General features: G+C 43.8%; 2 protein-coding genes across 5 annotated transcripts in view; one reads left to right on the forward strand and one right to left on the reverse strand.

Moving 5' to 3' along the window:
• Positions 1–9437, reverse strand: part of LOC138428324 (probable 2-ketogluconate reductase) — a 27802-nt gene extending 18365 nt beyond the window's left edge. The window contains exon 1 of the mRNA XM_069568974.1: positions 9103–9437. The gene's annotated coding sequence lies outside the window, so the exon portion shown is untranslated. The remainder of the gene's footprint in view (positions 1–9102) is intronic.
• Positions 1–19756, forward strand: part of TXNL4A (thioredoxin like 4A) — a 28085-nt gene that overhangs the window by 7755 nt on the left and 574 nt on the right. The window contains exons 1-4 of one of the 4 annotated variants that reach the window (XM_069568981.1): positions 9012–9567; positions 9938–10105; positions 12174–12243; positions 16010–16113. In XM_069568981.1, coding sequence (XP_069425082.1) covers positions 16070–16113 — 44 coding nt within the window. In that variant the 5' untranslated portion in view covers positions 9012–9567; positions 9938–10105; positions 12174–12243; positions 16010–16069. Of the gene's footprint in view, positions 1–7966; positions 9568–9937; positions 10185–11617; positions 11763–12173; positions 12244–16009; positions 16114–19756 lie in introns of those variants that run through there. The other 3 variants (XM_069568979.1, XM_069568982.1, XM_069568983.1) reach the window with 3 other exon arrangements.

The following is a 19756-nucleotide window of genomic DNA, read 5'->3' on the forward strand; positions in this document are numbered from 1 at the left end:
ACGATGTACTCTGCATATAAGTTAAATAAGCAGGGTGACAATATACAGCCTTCACGTATTGACGTACTCCTTTCCTGATTTGGAACCACTCTGTTGTTCCATGTCCAGTTCTAACTGTTGCTTCTTGACCTGCATACAGATTTCTCAGGAGGCAGGTAAGATTGGTTTAACATACAAAAATCAGTGTAGTACACCATATTAACAGAATAAAGTACAAAACTCATATGATCATCTCAATAGAAAAAGCATTTGGCAAAACCAAACAGTATTTCATGATTAAAACAGACAGGGCTTCCTTGCTGGTCCTGTGGTTAAGAATTTGCCTTGCAATGCATGGGACACCAGTTAGAGCCCTGCTCTGGGAAGATCCCACCTGCCACAGGGCAACAGGGCCCATGTGCTATAACTACGGAAGCCTGCGAACCCTACAGTCCATGCTCCACAACAAGAGAAGCCATAACAACTAGAAGCCTAGGCACCACAACTACAGAAAGCCTGGGCATGGCATGGCAATGATGCAATGCAGCCAAATAAATAAATATTAAAAAGTAAACCACCACTCAACAAAGTAGGAATAGAAATGAACTTCCTTAACCTCATAAAGGATATCTGTGAAAAACCCACAGCAAACATGATATTGAATAGTGAAAGTCGGAATGCTTACCTCCTAGGATAAGGAACAAGACAAAATGTCTGCTCCTGCCACTTCTATTTAACACTGTACTAGAGGTTTTAGCCAGGGCAGTTAGACAGGAAGAAATAAGAAGCATCTAGATTGGAAGAGAAGAACTAAACTGTCCCTGTTTGCAGATGACATGATCTTATATGCAGAATATCTCAAGGAATCCACTAAAAAAAAACCCTTCAAAATAATAAATGATTTATCAAGGTTGCAGAGTGTAAGTGTTAAGTCACTTCAGACATCTCTGACTCTTTGCAACCCTATGGACTGTAGCCCACCAAGCTTCTCTGTCCATGGGATTCTCAAGACAAGAATCCTGGAGTGGGTGGCCATGCCCTCCTCCAGGGGATCTGCCCGACCCAAGGATCGAATCCACATCTCTCATGTCTCCTGCACTGGTAGGCAGGTACTTTACCACAAGCACCACCTGGGCAGCCCAAAGAGTACAAGATCACTACACAAAAATCAATTCTGTCTTGTAATGTATAGAAATATCAGATCACCATGTTGTGCACCAGGAACCAACAGAGTGTTGTAGGTCAATTATGTTTCAAAAAACAAACAAAAAATTTATAGAAAAAGAGAAGATTTGTGCTTACTAGAGGTGGGGGGTTGAGGGAAGGAGAACTATAAGAAGGTGGTCTAAAGGTACAAATTTTCTGTTTTAAGTAAGTGGGCTGAGCTTTGCTGAGCACCGAAGAATTGGTGCTTTTGAACTGTGGTGTTGGAGGAGACTCTTGAGAGTCCCTTGGACTGCAAGGAGATCCAACCAGTCCGGGATATTCATTGGAAGGACTGATGCTGAAGCTGAAGCTCCAATAGTTTGGCCACTTGATACGAATAACTGACTCATTGGAAAAGACCCTGATCTTGGGAAATATTGAAGGCTGGAGAAGGGGACGACGGAGGATGAGATGGTTGGATGGCATCACCAACTCAACAGATCTGAGTTTGAGTAAACTCTGGGAGTTGGTGATGGACAGGGAGGCCTGGCGTGCTGCAGTACATGGGGTTGCAAAGAGTAGGACAAAACTGAATGACTGAACTGAACTGAACTGAAGTAAGTGAGGCTTCCCTGGTGGTTCAGTGGTAAAGAATCCACCTGCCAATGCTGGAGACACAAGTTCATTCCCTGGTCCAGGAAGATCCGTCATGCCTGGGACAACTAAGCCCATGTGCCACAACTACTGAGCTTGTGTTCTGGAGTCCTGGAGCCATGCCCACTGCACCCCAAACCACTGAGCCTATGTTCTGGAGTCCTGGAGCTGTGACTACTGAAGCCCAAACGCTCTAGAGCCTTTGCTCTGGAACAGGGGAAGCTGCTGCAATGTGAAGCCCACACACCATAACTAGAGTGGCCCCTGCTTGCCGGAACTAAAGAAAAGCCTATGCAGCAACAAAGATCCAGCACAGCCAAATAAATAAATAAAGTTACATTTAAAAAGATGGAAAACTACTACAGATGTACAACATGATTAATATAATAAACAAAGCTATAAATTGTATATGAAGGTTGTTAACAGTGTAAATACTAAGAGGCCTCATCAGGGGAAAAATATTTTTTCTTTCTTTTTTATCTATATAAGATAATGGATGCTCACTAACCTTACTATGATAATCATTTCATGATGTACACAAGTCAAATCATTATGCTGTACACTTTAAACTCATAGAATGCTGTATGTCAGTAACAGCTCAATAACACTGGAATAACAAATAAAACCAAATGAGAAAATCTATTTCTCTACATTGATTATGAACAATCTGAAAATATTTAAAATAACAATTCCATTTAAAGAGCATCAAAAGGAATAAAATATTTAGGAACAAAATTAATACAGAGTGCAAGATGACCATTATATCTACTACTGTGGGCAGGAATCCCTCAGAAGAAATGGAGCAGCCATCATGGTCAACAAAAGAGTCCGAAATGCAGTACTTGGACGCAATCTCAAAAACAACAGAATGATCTCTGTTCGTCTCCAAGGCAAACCATTCAACATCACAGTTATCCAAGTCTATGCCCCAACCAGTAACGCTGAAGAAGCTGAAGTTGAACGGTTTTATGAAGACCTACAAGACCTTTTAGAACTAACACCCAAAAATGATGTCCTTTTCATTATAAGGGACTGGAATGCAAAAGTAGGAAGTTAAGAAACACCTGGAGTAACAGGCAAATTTGGCCTTGAGATGCGGAATGAAGCAGGGCAAAGACTAATAGAGTTTTGCCAAGAAAATGCACTGGTCATAGCAAACACCCTCTTCCAACAACACAAGAGAAGACTACACATGCACATCTCCAGATGGTCAACACCAAAACCAGATTGATTATATTCTTTGCAGCCAAAGATGGAGAAGCTCTATACAGTCAGCAAAAACAAGACCGGGAACTGACTGTGGCTCAGATCATGAACTCCTTATTACCAAATTCAGACTCAAATTGAAGAAAGTAGGGAAAACTGCTAGACCATTCAGGTATGACGTAAATCAAATCCCTTATGATTATACAGTGGAAGTGAGAAATAGATTTAAGGGCCTAGATCTGATAGATAGAGTGCCTGATGAACTATGGAATGAGGTTCCTGACATTGTACAAGAGACAGGGATCAACACCATCCCCATGGAAAAGAAATGCGAAAAAGCAAAACGGCTGTCTGGGGAGGCCTTACAAATAGCTATGAAAAGAGGAGAGGCAAAAAGCAAAGGAGAAAAGGAAAGATATAAGCATCTCAATGCAGAGTTCCAAAGAATAGCAAGAAAAGATTTAAAAAAGCCTTCTTGAGCGATCAATGCAAAGAAATAGAGGAAAAGAACAGAATGGGAAAGACTAGAGATCTCTTCAAGAAAATTAGAGATACCAAGGGAACATTTCATGCAAAGATGGGCTCGATAAAGGACAGAAATGGTATGGACCTAACAGAAGCAGAAGATATTAAGAAGAGGTGGCAAGAATACACAGAAGAACTGTACAAAAAAGATCTTCACAACCCAGATAATCATGATGATGTGATCACTAATCTAGAGCCAGACATCTTGGAATGTGAAGTCAAGTGGGCCTTAGGAAGCATCACTACAAACAAAGCTAGTGGAGGTGATGGAATTCCAGTTGAGCTGTTTCAAATTCTGAAAGATGATGCTGTGAAAGTGCTGCACTCAATATGCCAGCAAATTTGGAAAACTCAGCAGTGGACACAGAAAGGAAAAGGTCAGTTTTCATTCCAATTCCAAAGAAAGGCAATGCCAAAGAATGCTCAAACTACAGCACAATTGCACTCATCTCACATACTAGTAAAGTAATGCTCAAAATTCTCCAAGCCAGGCTTCAGCAATATGGGAACCGTGAACTCCCTGATGTTCAAGCTGATTTTAGAAAAGGCAGAGGAACCAGAGATCAAATTCCCAACATCCGTTGGATCATGGAAAAAGCAAGAGAGTTCCATAAAAACATCTATTTCTGCTTTATTGACTATGCCAAAGCCTTTGACTGTGTGGATCACAATAAGCTGTGGAAAATTCTGAAAGACATGGGAATACCAGACCACCTAACCTGCCTCTTGAGAAATCTGTATGCAGGTCAGGAAGCAACAGTTAGAACTGGACATGGAACAACAGATTGGTTCCAAATAGGAAAAGGAGTACGTCAAGGCTGTATATTGTCACCCTGCTTATTTAACTTCTATGCAGAGTACATCATGAGAAATGCTGGACTGGAAGAAACACAAGCTGGAATCAAGACTGCCGGGAGAAATATCAATAACCTCAGATATGCAGATGACACCACCCTTATGGCAGAAAGTGAAGAGGAACTAAAAAGCCTCTTGATGAGTGTGAAAGATGAGAGCAAAAAAATTGGCTTAAAGGTCAACATTCAGAAAACGAAGATCATGGCATCCAGTCCCATCACTTCATGAGAAATAGATGGGGAAACAGTGGAAACAGTGTCAGACTTTATTTTGGGGGGCTCCAGAATCACTGAAGATGGTGACTGCAGCCATGAAATTAAAAGACGCTTACTCCTTGGAAGAAAAGTTATGACTAACCTAGATAGTATATTCAAAAGCAGAGATATTACTTTGCCAACTAAGGTCCATCTAGTCAGGGCTATGGTTTTTCCTGTGGTCATGTATGGATGTGAGAGTTGGACTGTGAAGAAGGCTGAGCACCGAAGAACTGATGCTTTTGAACTGTGGTGTTGGAGAAGACTCTTGAGAGTCCCTTGGACTACACGGAGATCCAACCAGTCCATTCTGAAGGAGATCAACCCTGGGATTTCTTTGCAAGGAATGATGCTAAAGCTGAAGCTAAGCTCCAGTACTTTGGCCACCTCATGCGAAGAGTGGACTCATTGGAAAAGACTCTGATGCTGGGAGGGACTGGGGGCAGGAGGAGAAGGGGACGACCGAGGATGAGATGGCTGGATGGCATCATGGACTCGATGGATGTGAGTCTGAGTGAACTCCAGGAGTTGGTGATGGACAGGGAGGCCTGGCGTGCTGTGATTCATGGGGTCACAAAGAGTTGGACACGACTGAGCGACTGAACTGAACTATAAAAATCATAGAAATTAAAGAAGGCCTAAATAAATGGAAAGATATCCCATAATCACGGATTGGAAGACTTAATACTATTAAGATGGCAATATTCCCTAAATTGGTGTACACATTCAACAAAATTCCTATCAAAATCCCAGGGGTGTATGTGTTTCTTTCTTTTTTTTTTTTTCAGAAATTGACAAACTAATCCTAAAGATTATATGGAAATGCAAGGGACCCAGAATGGCCAAGCCAATCTTAACAAGGAACAGAATAGGACTAACACTTCCTGATTTCACAGCTTATTACAAAGCTATGCTAATCAAGACAGTGTGGTACGACATAAGGCTAGACATACACATCACTGGAATAAACTTGAGACTACAGAAATAAATCCTGATATTTAAAGTCAACTGATTTTCAACAAGAGTGTCGAGGCAACTTGATGGTGAAAAAAAAATCTTTCCAAGAGATGGTTCTGTGACACCTGGATATCCACACACAAAAGAACAGAGCTGTCAATCCCTGGTTGGTGAACTAAGAGCCCACAAGCCACATGGAATGGCAAAAACGAAACAAAAAATCAAAAGAGTGGATTTGGACACCTACCTAACACCATACACAAAAACTTATTCCAAATGACCACAAACCTAAAAAGAAGAGTTAAAACTGTAAAACTTTTGGAGAAAGAGGAGTAAATATTCCTGGTCTTGATTTAGGCAACGGTTTCTTAGATATGACACTCAAAGCACAAGCAACAGAGTGAAAAAATGGTACACTGGACTTCTTCAGAATTTTAAAGTTTTGTGCTGCAAACAATACCAATAAAAAGTGAAAATTCAATCTACAAAATGGGAGGTAATATCTTCATATCATATATCTGATGAGAGATTTCTATCCAGAATGTATAAAGAACTCCTGTGACTCAATAATAAAAAGACAACTAATCCAGTTTTAGTGACCAAGGGAGATAAACAGACATTTCTCCAAATGGCCAACAAGTATATTAAAAGATGCTCTATATCACTAACCATTAGAGAACGTTGTGACGTAATAAAATGCCACAACTAGCAGGATATCATTCCAAAAAAACAGCAACAAAAACACACAAATAACAAGAGTAGACAAAGACATGGAGAAATCCAATACCATCATGTCGCTGTTGGAAATGTAAAATGGTATAGCCACGTCTGAAAACAGTTGGCAATTTCTCAAAACATGTAATTATAATATGATTCAGCTACCCCACCTGTATATAACCAAGAAAAATGAAGACTTAAATCCATACAAAAATTTGTACACAGGTGTTCATAGCAGCATTACTCATAACAGCCAAAAAGTGTAAACAACTCTAATGTCAATTAATTGAAGGACAGATAAAATGCAATATATCTAAACAACAAACAACAAAAAGGAACTAAGTACAGTTGATCCTTCAATGATGACCCTCTGTGAAGTCAAAACTCCTTGCACAGCTATATAGTTGGCCCCTTATATCCCTAGTTCCCCAGATTTACCCAACTGCAGACCATGCAGTGCACACAGTACATGTGTAAGTTCAAATCCGTGTTGTTCAAGGGTCAACTGTGCTGATGCCTGCTATTATGTTTATACAATGTGGGCGAACCTTGAGAACACTATGCTACGTGAAGGAAGTCAAGACTACATATTTATGTTTCCATTTACACAAAACATCTAGGATAGGTTGCCTGCATGCATGCTAAGTCGCTTCAGTCATGTCTGACTCTGTGCAACCCTACGGACTGCAGCCTGCCAGGCTCCTCTGTCCATGGGATTCTCCAGGCAAGAACACTGGAGTGGGTTGCCATGCCCTCCTCCAGGCGATCTTCCCCACCCAGGCATGGAACACAACTGTCTTTTGTCTTCTGCATTGGTAGGCGGGTTCTTTACCACTAGCACCACCGGGGAGGCAATGGCACCCCACTCCAGTACTCTTGCCTGGAAAATCCTATGGACAGAGGAGCCTGGTAGGCTGCAGTCCATGTGACTTCACTTTCACTTTTTACCTTCATGCATTGGAGAAGGAAATGGCAACCCACTCCAGTGTTCTTGCCTGGAGCATCCCAAGAACAGGGAGCCTGGTGGGCTGCCATCTATGGGGTCGCACAGAGTCAGACAAGACTGAAGCGACTTAGCAGCAGCAGCACCAGCGGGGAAGGCCCTAGGATAGATTAGAAGTTGCCAAAAGCCAAAGGGATGAGAAGGATGTGGGACTAACTGCTGTGTCTGCTCTGCTTAATCTCTCAGAAGTGTTTGACTCTTTGAGGCCCCATAGACCGCAGGCCACCAGGCTCCTCTGTCCATGGGGATCCTCCAGGCAAGAATACTGGAGTGGACTGCCATGCCCACCCATAATTGGATTGCAGAGTTCCATAACTCTGTGAAAAACCATCTTATTTTAAAACGGTGCATCACTTGATGGTAGTAGTACCACATAGTGAAAGTCGCTCATTCATGTCTGACTCTTATGCGACCCATGTATAGGCCATGGAATCCTCTCGGCCATAATACTGGAGTGGGTAGCCTTTCCCTTCTCCAGGGGATCTTCCCTACCCAGGGCTCCCACACTGCAGGCAGATTCTTTACCCACTGAGCCACAAATGGTATGTGAATAATATCTCAACAAGCTTTTAAACGAAATAAGTATCTGGAGTGTAATGCTGCACAATGATATGAACATACTAAATGCCGCTGAACTATATAGCTAAAATGGTAACTTTTATGATTGCAGCCATGAAATTACGCCTACTCCTTGGAAGAAGAGTTATGACCAACCCAGACAGCATATTGAAAAGCAGAGACATTACTTTGCCAACTAAGGTCTGTCTAGTCAAGGCTATGGTTTTTCCAGTGGTCATGTATGGATGAGAGAGTTGGACTGTGAAGAAAGCTGAGCGCCAAAGAATTGATGCTTTTGAACTGTGGTGTTGGAGAAGACTCTTGAGATCCCTTGGACTGCAAGGAGATCCAACCAGTCCATTCTAAAGGAGATCAGCCCTGGGTGTTCTTTGGAAGGACTGATGCTAAAGCTGAAACTCCAGTACTTTGGCCACCTCGTGCGAAGAGTTGACTCATTGGAAAAGACTCTGATGCTGGGAAGCACTGGGAGCAGGAGGAAAAGGGGACGACAGAGGATGAGATGGCTGGATGGCATCACGGACTCGATGGACGTGAGTCTGAGTGAACTCCGGGAGATGGTGATGGACAGGGAGGCCTGGCGTGCTGTGATTCATGGGGTCACAAAGAGTCGGACACGACTGAGCGACTGAACTGAACTGATATTATTTAAATTTTATGATAACAATATGACCAACCTAGACAGCATTTTAAAAAGCAGAGACATTACTTTGCCAACAAAGGTCGGTCTAGTCAAGGCTACAGTTTTTCCATTAGTCATGTATGGATGTGAGAATTGGACTATAAAGAAAGCTGAGCACTGAAGAATTGATGCTTTTGAACTGTGGTATTGGAGAAGACTCTTGAGAGTCCCTTAGACTACAAGGAGTTCCAACCAGTCCATCCTAAAGGAGATCAGTCCTGGGTGTTCATTGGAAGGACTGATGCTGAAGCTGAAACTCCAATACTTTGGCCAACTGATGCGGAGAGCTGACTCATTTGAAAAGACCCTGATGCTGGGAAAGATTGAGGGCAGGAGAAGGGGAAGACAGAGGATGAGATGGTTGGATGGCATCACCGACACAATAGTCATGGGTTTGGGTGGACTCCGGGAGTTGGTGATGGACAGGGAGGCCTGGCATACTGCGGTTCATGGGGTCGCAGAGTCGGACACGACTGAGCAACTGAACAACAAAAAATGTTTAGAAATACTAATTTCAATAACTTATTTGGGGGGCATTTGCGTCTTACCAGTACTCTTCTGTTAATGAACCGCTTTTCACAAGTAAAGCAACTGTGCTTGCGTCTGGAAAGCAGGGCCTCCAAAATAATTAGGGGGCTCTGTGTGGGAGTGAACGGCGACGAGCCCTTCTTCAGAGAGGTTATCCTCTTCGTTCACTCCCTGGTCCCAGTCGCACCGAGGAAACTCGAACGCCGACTCACTGGAGACACAGTAGGTCTGAAGCAGCCGCCGCCTCTAAGACGCTCATGACACTAAGCCCACCTTCAGCCCCAGTACCTGAGTGGAGTCCACGCCCCTGCCCGGCCCGGGCGCGCGCACGCACTGGCCGGCGCACACGCTCTGCGGGCGCGCGCACGCACTCGCCGGCGCTCACGCTCTGTGGGCGGGCGGGCTCACTCGCCGGCGCTCTCGGCCTGTGGGAGCGCTCCGCGCCCGGAAGGACTGCTGAGCGGGAGGGTCCGGTGTGGGCAGAGGTGGGTGCGCGGCTGGAGACGGTGGGGAGGGGGCGGCGAGTGATGCGCGGGTGTGCGATTCCAGGGGTCCCCTCGCCTTGGTTTCTTGGCCGGGGGGCAGTGGCGTTCCTGTGGCGGGATCGGGGTCGGAACTTGGTAGACGCGGGCCTGGCCCTGCGGGCGGCGCATCGACTGCCCCTCGGGGTGAGCCCCCGTGAGCCGGGGGCTCCGTGGGCTCCGTGGGCTCCGTGGTGAGGCTCCGTGGGCTCCGTGGTGAGGCTCCGTGGGGTGGGGCCCCCGTGGTGAGGCTCCGTGGGGCGGGGGGTCCCGTGGGTGTGCCATGGGGGGGCTGTGAGGAACTGGCCGGTGATTTCCCTCCACTCCCCCGCAGACCTGTCGGCTCAAGATGTCGTACATGCTCCCGCACCTGCACAATGGCTGGCAGGTTGATCAGGCCATCCTTTCGGAAGAAGATCGCGTGGTCGTCATTCGATTTGGGCACGACTGGGACCCTACCTGCATGAAGATGGATGAGGTTCTGTACAGCATTGCTGAAAAGGTAAAGCAGCCACACCTCCCGTCACGTCCTGCCGCCAGGTTTGGTGTTTGCATCCTGTCGGATTGCTGTTGTTTTGCCGGTAAGAATTAAAAGTACAGCCAGTTCACCGGTTAAGGAGAAGCAGTAGGATTCACAGAAGTACAGACATACCTTGGAGTATGAGGATGGGTTCCCTGAAATTGGTCAGAATAGCTTATATCCTTACTGGCAGAAGTTTCCATAGATTCTCAAATTTTTAAGAGGTTCATGATGTCTCTCCCTGAAGAAGTGATTCTTATTAATTTATAGGGATTTTAACTCATAGGTGTTTTCAAAAATTTACATCTATAGTGCCAGGAGCAAAACACGTTTGCAGCATTTGGCTGAGTGTAGGAGCTTACTTTGAATGGCTTAGTTTAAAAAACTTGACTTTTTTTTGGTACCGTGTTTATTTGTTGTATGTATTGAGCAGAACGTCTATGGTAACAACATAGTAAATTCCCTTCTTTTTCTTTGAGTCCCTTCTTTACCCTAGGGTGCTCTTTGTAAGTGACTTGATTTATAGCTTAGAGTGATACCAGTGTAGGAAACATTGGGAAAAGGTAGAACTGTAATGTTAGAACTAGTTTTCCTAATCCTTAAATTTAGTACAGGGGGTTGTCTGTGGCCCTTTGCTGACAATAAAGAGCAATTGTAGGGTACTGTTGAGTAACTAGGGCTTAATTCTCTTTCTGTAATTGTCTCATGGGTATTTTAAGGTAAATTGATTTAGATTTTTGCAACTGTAGTAATAGGGCAAGAGGCAAAAATATTAGGGTATTAATAAGAAGTTTAATATTCAATGTTAATTTGAGAGGTTATTCATTTTATTAAAGAGTATAAAAATAAGGGAAACATTGAAGCCATCATTTATTTCACAGGAGTAAGATATGCTAGTATGGGCTGGATTAAAATAACTCCTTTGAATAAAGAGTAACAGGTGTAAGGATATAGTTTGTATTTAGGAATTGAAAAGTAGTCTGACCTGCCATCAGTAATTTTCACTGTCTCCTCTTTGGTAGGACAGGCAGAGTGAGGTAGGGGTGATGGCACTCTGAACATTAGGGACTATCTTTCTGTGTCTGTCACCGAAAGTGCATCTCAGAGAGTCTGATCCTGGAGATCTGAGATGAGGTCCAGAAACTCCCCCAGGAATTCTGAATCCCTTCAAGGAGATCCAAGTCAGAGCAGGAGTCTGTGGTGATAACCTTACCCTCCTCTTCCTCTTGGACAGAAAGGTGTTGAGGGAGCTTGAAGAGATGCCTGGGGAACTCAGGAGAGCAGGGTTCTTCCAATTGGGTCCTCCCTGTCAGGTCCGAGGTCAGGAGTGAGGTGGTGCCCAGAAGTCATTTCCCCATGACTTGAGCCACAGTGGTTAAGGGCAGAGACTGCAGAAGTCAGTGATGATGGATGAAGACCCTGTTTCAGTAAGTGAATCACTGCTGTGTGGACGCTGACGTAACTTAGGTGTGTGTTCTGGGTTCTGCCTTGCAGGTGGCGAGTAAGCATCAGGGGATGTCCAGACCCGGTGGCCCTCAGCATGAGGCTAGAATGGCAGAGGCGTGAGGGTTGTTTGCTGTTCATATCTGAGCAAAACTCAGCAAGATACTCTTAGCTAGGAGACAGATTTTGTGTCAGTGTAAGTTTTTAGGGACTTTTACCAGAATTGTTCTTTTCTAATCCCTATGTAGTGGTCAGAGACCAGATTGCTATACTGCTAGCAGGTGGCTCTTTTTGGAATGGAACCTGTTGGTAAGAACAGTTTAATTGGGCTCACTTGGAGTATTTTTCTCTAGTCTTTTAAGTTATTCTTTTTCTTTTATCCCAATTTCTATTTTAATAAACTTCTAATACTATGTAATAGTATAGTCTTTGAAAATGCAAACTTGAAATGCGTTACACAACTGTTAATGTTCTATTTTCTGCTTAGTGTAAGGGCAGAATATGAGTTTATAATTTTGGAAGCCCTTTTTGGGGATGTTCAACAGGAATTTTTGAAATTTAAGGTTTTAGTATAAAGAACAATTTAACTGTCTATCTCCCTCTGCAGAAATGGCAGATAATGGGAGATCTTCCTCATCTTGTTACGAGCTCTGTTTGGATACCCCAGCTGTTTTAAAGTGAGTAAAATTCCAACATTGAGGCTGGACTTGATTATACTATTCTCCTGGAATGTGTTTTATTGACTGACTGCTTCAGCAGCCCCAACCCCACCTCATGCTGGATTAGTTTTGAGCTGTACTGAAAACATAGAGATACGTTGAAAGATTTTGCAGATGTTTGCAGTTTGGTAGAATTATTATCAAAATAAAGTTCCAGGACTTCCCTGTGGTCCAGTGGCCCCGACCCCAGGCTCCCAAAGCAGGGGGCCCAGATTCAATCCCTGGTCAGGGAACTAGCTCCCATGTGCCACAACTAAAGATCCCACGTGCCACAACTGAAGATCCCATGTGCCACAACTAAGACCTGGTGCAGCAAAGTAAATAAAAATAAATATTTAAAAAATTAAGTTTTCTGATTAGTGGGTGATTTTATGCACAGCTTCAAGGTAAGACTATTTTTGTCTTGCCATTTTGGGGGAGTGTACTTTGCCAGCACTGTGACCAAGTCCCATTATGTGTAAGAATAAATGGGATGTTTAATTCTTGTATGTTTAAAGAGTTCATACAAGTAGAATTTAAAATATGCAAAACCTCAGTGATACTATCTCATAGTCAGACCTTCTAATTTGTATATAAGGTAAATGTATTCGTGGAATTATTTAGGAATGACTTCGGGGCTCTTTCTTAAACATGTCATAAAGTAGGTTGAATCTGCAGAAGTTTATGCTCAACTGAGAAATCTCATAGGAACCAGTAACCAATCAGAGCAAATAATAGTTTGAGAAAAGGAAGTTATCATGCAGTTTTTTGATGGCTTTGAAAGGAACTATCTAAAAGTGTAAATATTGATACTTCAAAAATACCTGGTACCAATTGACAGTCAAGAACATTTGTCCAGAATTTTAAGTGGGTTCTTAGCTAATGGAGGAGCTTCATAGAGAAAGTAGAAGGCAACACTGACAGCCTTCAGTCTTAGTGACATGCGTGAGTGGCATTGAGTGGCATGCAGGACTGTGGAACTGCACTGTGACTGTGTGAGAGAGGGGCCAACTGGCGCCGCAGGGCTAGAGGACCTGTCAGGTGACCTCCTCTAGGAAGAACAGACTGTCTTTTAAGGCAGGTCTGTTTGAACTCCGGATTATGTAATTAAGTCCATAGTGACAATAAAACGTTTTCTGAGTTTTGAAATATATGTGTATTTCTGAAGTTCGTTCATTCAGCTAGTGATACTTACTGGTGCCCCGGGTATGTCAGGTCCTGGTTGGCTCGAGGACCACCAGAAAAGACAGCAGATGTGGCTCCCAGCCTTGTGAGGCTTCACGTCTATCGTGATGGGATTTATGTGGAAGGAAGAGATGATGAAGGCCGGTAGTGTCATTTGTTTTTTGACTTCTGAATGAGCTATCGTTTCCTTACTCATCATTGGAGGCAAAAGAAAATAAGACCTTTTTTAAGGGTCTCAACATAAAAACAAACATTCACAGCGTGAAAATTGTACATCATTGAGTTGTCATGCTTTAGGAAGCTATGCGCGTGTGTGTGTGTGTGTGTGTGTGTGTGTGTGTTGGTTATACTGTGATGTTAATACCTAACTTTTACATTGTAGTATTTGTTTTTTTAATGAGAGAAGAAGTAAAATATCTCTGCTTAGTAAAACTTGATGCAGGCAGGACTTATGAAAGGCAGGAAACCTAGGTTTGTTTCCTGGGTCAGGAAGATAACCCTGGAGAAAGAAATGGCAACCCACTCCCATACTCTTGCCTGGAGAATCCCGTGGACAGAGGAGCCTGGCAGGCTATGGTCCTTGGGGTTGCAAGGGTCGGACACGACTTAGCAACTAAACCACAGCCACCAGAACTCATTAACCAGAGGGTAACTTTTACCAGGAGGCAGCCGTGCAGCGGAGCGAGTGGCTGCTCCCAGCAGTCCTCCGTCTGTGTGTGCGTGTGACCCCGTGCGGCTCAGCTCGCCTTCTGCCTTCTGCAGGGGTGTTCTCTCCATTCACCAGGAAGGGAAGATGTGGGAGAGGCTCGGACAGACTGCTTTTCTTCCCCTGCCTTGGCACTGACGTCTGTCAGCAAAAGGGGTGCTCGTGAATGTAAACTTCCTTCCCTCCTTTTTGTGGAAGGTGGTGGTTTAATGTCCATAGTCAGTATTTCTTAATATTCCCCAAAATAGAGAGTAGAGCATAGTGGACTTAATACCTAATACTTAATACTTGTCGCAGTTACCAGTATTCTGTCAGTCTTGTACCATTTAATCCCTCAGTTTTTGTACTGTCGTATTAAACCATATCCCACGCTATTTCACTGGTAAATTACAGTCAGGTTTTTAGAGTTAGTTTGGAGGAAGAAATGCGCATTTTCTGTGCAGTTCCTGGGGCTGCTGTAACAAAGCATCACAAATTGGGCATATTAAAACAAGAGAAATGTGTTGTCTCACAGCTTGAGGGTCAGAAGTCCGAGGCTGGTGTGTCAGCAGGACGTGCTCCCACGGGAAAGTCCCTGCTGTTCTCCCCATCCTGGTGTCTCCCCTCCTGGGGTACTCCTCGACTTCTAGGTGCCTTCCCTAGCCCTCTGGGTTCAGTTGGCATGTTTGTGTTCTCCCTTGGCTTGTTTCAACCAGCCGGGTTGGATCACAGCTCAAACTCCAGTGTGACCTCTTTTGACCTTCACTGATGAGCTCTGCAGGCACCCTGTTCCCAGGTAGGCCACCTTCTGAGAACGAGGGCTCAGGGGTTCAGTTTGTTTTCTTGTTGGGGTAAAAGGACATACATAATTCAACCCACAGTATTTTAAGTTGATAAAAGCTTTCTAAAAGGCACTGAGACAGAAATCATAAGGAGCGTTCAAAATGTCATGTCCTTTATTCTGAAGATTCTATTTTAGGTGTTTATCCTTAAGAAATAATGAAATATGTATATAAATTTAAGGGTAATAATGTTCATATGTGAATAATTGATATTAATGAAATTTTATTTATATTCATGAAAAATTTTTAAAAATAACAGAAGAATGGTAAAATAATGGCATAGCCATTTGATGAATGTTAAGTAGCCATAAAGTTTTGATTGCTTTCTTATATACAGTATACAGTTTATATGAGGACACTCATAATTAAAGTGAGATACAAAATATTGTAGTGTGATCACCATATGATCACATTTTATTAGAACAGCATAAACATATAGACCAGAAAATGTGGGAAAGAATATAGTAAAAATATGTTCTCAGCAATTAACTCTGGGTGTTGGGATTGGATGTAATTTTATTTATGGTTTTCTGGGTTTTCTAAATGTTCTGTGATGGACTTGCAATTAAGAAAGAAATTAAAGAATATTTGTTACCTACAATATGATTTGAGTTGTTAGGCCCTTAGTATGTGCAGGTGTCCAGACCTAAGTTAGAGAGGATTGTGTGGCTGAATTCCAGGGGCATATTTTAAAGCATTTGTTTGCTACATACAATTAAATGTTTGTAAAAGTTTATGTAGCATTTTACTGGAGCAGCATGAATGATGTGTCTGTGGACTTTTCCTGCAGGACTCTCGTAACTTGCTGTCTGGAAAATGTTAAGCGTGCTAATGGACAGTTGCTCAGGACTGTGATGCTAGTGAAGTGATGTCCACATGGCAACTCTCCTGGGAAAACCTGTTGCAGAGCTAGTTTGAAAATTGTCCTGTTATATACAGATTCTCTTGTTTTTGTTTTTTAATGTGCTTTTACAGAAAAAAAGTTGATTTGCTATTTCAGTTCTTTCCCCCCCTCAATCTCCTTTACTTTTAGGTTAAAAATTTTGCAGTCATTTATCTTGTGGATATTACAGAAGTACCTGACTTCAACAAAATGTACGAGTTGTATGATCCGTGTACTGTCATGTTTTTCTTCAGGTATGTTCACTTATCTTAAAATTGTTGTTTAAATTGAAAAGATGGTCTGGGCATTTCATGCAATCAAGGTATCTTTAGAAGGAAGTTGTAATGTGGTCGTATCATAATACAGTTTGTATCACCAGGCAATCAATGTGATCTTTTAAATAATTTTCAAAGTAACAATTCCAGTTTTACCATTTACTCAGTAACAAATTACCCTTTTGAAATAACTGCCCAGGAACCTAGGTGAAGTGTAATTAAATGGAGGACATTCTTTCTGACATTTAAGATACCTTTAAATTTAATCTGTTGATGAAAAATATGTTTACAGTAACTCACTTTTTAAATTGAAAAATGTGTTTACAGTAACTCAGTTTTTAAATATATTACTGACTGTTTAGCATCCTTTTGTGATATCCAAGAGGGAAACCTGTACTTCTTTAGTTTGCTTATAAATACAACATCTTATAAAAAGATCTTTTATCAGCTGAAAAATTCTTTTGTGGACCCTAGTCAGTATCATTGGCTCAAGTAATAGAATCTCCCTGATCGCCTTGAATAAATTTACACCTATGATATGCAAACTTTGCATGAAAAGAGAATGCAGAGTAGCTACTGGTTAGACACAGGAGTCTGATGCAGATATAAACACGGTTTTTGCTTTTTCTGTAATAAAGTTAAGTAACAGCATGAGTGGAAAAAAAATTTCTGTTGTGGAGGTTTAATTTGGAAAGAAATCACCATATGACACTGTTTTTACTTGCCTGTCAGAATTTCTTATGTTACTCCAGAAGTTAGTAGGTAGCAGTATAAACACTAGGCCAGCTCTAGAAGCAGAGCTTCCTAGTGAGCGAGGAAGTCTGGCTGGGGTGTGCAGGGTGTGTACTCACTCTCTGTTTTGTGTAACAAACTTGGTGGTCTGTAGGTCAGAGTCCAGGCAGGGTCAGGGTTCTGACATGAGGTCTCCGAAGGCCAGAGTCACGGTAGGCTCCCATCTAGGCTGTCGGTCAGGGAAGAATCCACTTGGCTCAGGGGGCGCTATTGGTTGGATCCAGTTTCCGGTGGTCACAGGTCTGAGGTCTGTTTCTGCTGGGACCCTCTCTGCTCCTAGAGGCTCCTCTGTCTTTGAAACCCTGAGCAATGAGTTGAGTTCTTTTCATAAGCTGCTCCAACATCCTGTTCTGCTTTCAGAGGGCACGTGTGATTGGATTAGATGAACCCCTTAATCCAGGAGAATCCCCTTATTTTAAAATCAACCAATGAGTAACCATGGAAATAGCTGCAGATCCCCCTGTGCGGTATCAGGTACCAGATGATGGGTGTGGTCGCGTTGCAGCCCAGTTCCGGGGGTTCAGGTGGGAGGTAGGGGCTCTTTTTTGGGTTCTGTGCACTGCAGCATGCCAGGCCAGGCCCACCCTGGCTGCAGAGCTTCATGCCCCCGCCGAGGTCCCCACCCTCGGGTCCCGTTGCAGAATCAGGTGTGGATGAGGCTTCTCTGGCCAGCTTTGGAGGTTGCTCCTTATCTGTGGCCCCTCCTCCAGGACGCAGTGTGGACAGTCCTGAAAAACAGTCTTCTGGGCTCACAAGGACGGAAGATGGGGAGGAGGGACCTGGGGAGGAGGAGCTTTGGTGCAGCACTGGGTCATCCTCCTGGCCCAATGCAGGTTTTTATTTTTTGCCTTTTCGTGAAGGGTGTTTGCAGCTGGTTCATTTTTCAACTGCTTCCTGCCAGCAGCATTTTGGGGTTGTGTCAGCTCTTCTCACTGCATGCTCTTCCCTTTCAGCCTGAGCAAGTAGGATTCCTGTCCTGGGCTCTGGGGTGCCCTGTGCCCAATAGCTGTTTCCTCAGGGAAGAGCCTGTCCTGTGACTGGACACTCTGACTTTAGGTCTTCCCTAAGTTTCCGCAGAAGGTTGTGTGGCCTCTTTGTCAAGAGTTGAGCAGCTGTTTCTGGATTTCAGCACCTTCTGCTATCTGGAGAGGCCGAGAAATTTTTCTGGTTAACAGATCTTACACCAGTTTGTCTCTCTTCTCGTTTTACTGTAAGCAGCACGAAACTCGACAGCGCCTTCTGGACACTTAGGTGTCCTCAGCTGGTATCTGCGTCCATCACTTTGGAGTGTTGCAGGCATCCTCTTCTCCCTGTAACGCATCCCCACTTCCTCCCAGCCCATGTTCCTAGTGACAGGCTGTTGAAGGCAGTCTGGGTCTTTTCTGTCTGCCCCTCAGAATTCTCCCAAAGTCCTCCCATCTTGGATCCTGCCTTCCACCGCGTGTGACCAGCCTTGAGGGGCAGGAGATGCCTTGCTGGGGAAAGAGGTTGAGTAGTGCTGGGGCTGGGTGTGTATTTTGATATTTTAGAACTGATGCTGCACTCAGGAAAGGAGACAAAGCCTTCTGCTGTTCCTGCAACCCAGAATTCTAAGACAAGTAGTAACAATTTTAGTTAATTTATTCACCAAATATGTATATACATAAGTCTTGCTCAGTTTTATGTCTGTGCTGGGACATGAATCAGATCAGACAGGGTGCCTGCTGTCACAGAACATCCTCTGATGGCAACAGCAGAGCAGATAGCACCGGAAACCAGGGAGAAGTGACAGGCGACAGCATGTATGCGTGCCAGTGGGAGGGGCTTCCCCTCACCCACAAGCAATCATAGGATCTAGAAGTGGCCTTCGTTAACATGAACTCCCTTGTAACAGAAGAGGTGCCTAGGAATAGCAAGGCACCCATTTCAGCTTTATGGCCGTGAAGTGTCTTCAGGAACTGAGGACCAGAGTCCAAATATCCCATCACTCTTACTGCAGACAGTTCCAAAGGTTTTGGCAGTATTGAGCCAGGAACTGTGGATAAAACCAAATCCATAGGAGAGTATATCTTTTGAGTGACCGCATATATATTTCTCCTGTGTCACAGTACTGCAGCAGACATTTGCAGAGGCACAAATACTGGTTGTCATCGGGCGGCAGGGAGTGTGTAGAGGTTGCTGAGTAAGTTCGGCGTGAGCCCGGCAGGGGCACAGGGCAGAACGGCCCACACATCTGGGGACCTGCAAAGACACGGGCATCACAGGTCGGGGTGGGGAGTGGCAGGTGTGGAAGGGAGGGCAGGGCCAGGCCCAGATGCCTGGATTCCTGGGCCAGTGTGACTCCTGGAAGCGAGTTTTTGCAGCAGGAGAGTGATGTCCAGTTTGCTTCCTGGAAGCTCGCTCTGACTGGAAGGAGACCTCTCTGCAGCCCCAGGTGGAGCCCACGACAGGAAACAACAGCTGGCAGCTAGACCCATAGCCTCTCAAAAACAGAAAGTTAAATCGATAACCATTAGTACAGCTGATACAACAAGGGTTAATATCTTTATTTCATGAATTGCACATATAAATTCATTTTAAAAAGTAGCTTCTTGAAAGAGCCATCTATGGAGAATCGAGAAATGCAAAATGTCATTCACTTCACAGTCAATAGGACTTTCAGTAACATTTACACTAAGCGTTCATAAGAACACCATGAAAAACTCACACATTGCTTTTTCAGGTAAGTTACTACAACCCCCTGGAAAACTGTTGGCTTACCAGGTGACTGAGGCTGTGTCCTTTAACCCTTGATTGCCCTGTAGGTGATTTGTCCTAAGGAATTACAGAGCACACAGAAGGAACATGTGTC

This window comes from Ovis canadensis, chromosome 23, assembly GCF_042477335.2.
Source record: "Ovis canadensis isolate MfBH-ARS-UI-01 breed Bighorn chromosome 23, ARS-UI_OviCan_v2, whole genome shotgun sequence".
Taxonomy (NCBI): domain Eukaryota; kingdom Metazoa; phylum Chordata; class Mammalia; order Artiodactyla; family Bovidae; genus Ovis; species Ovis canadensis.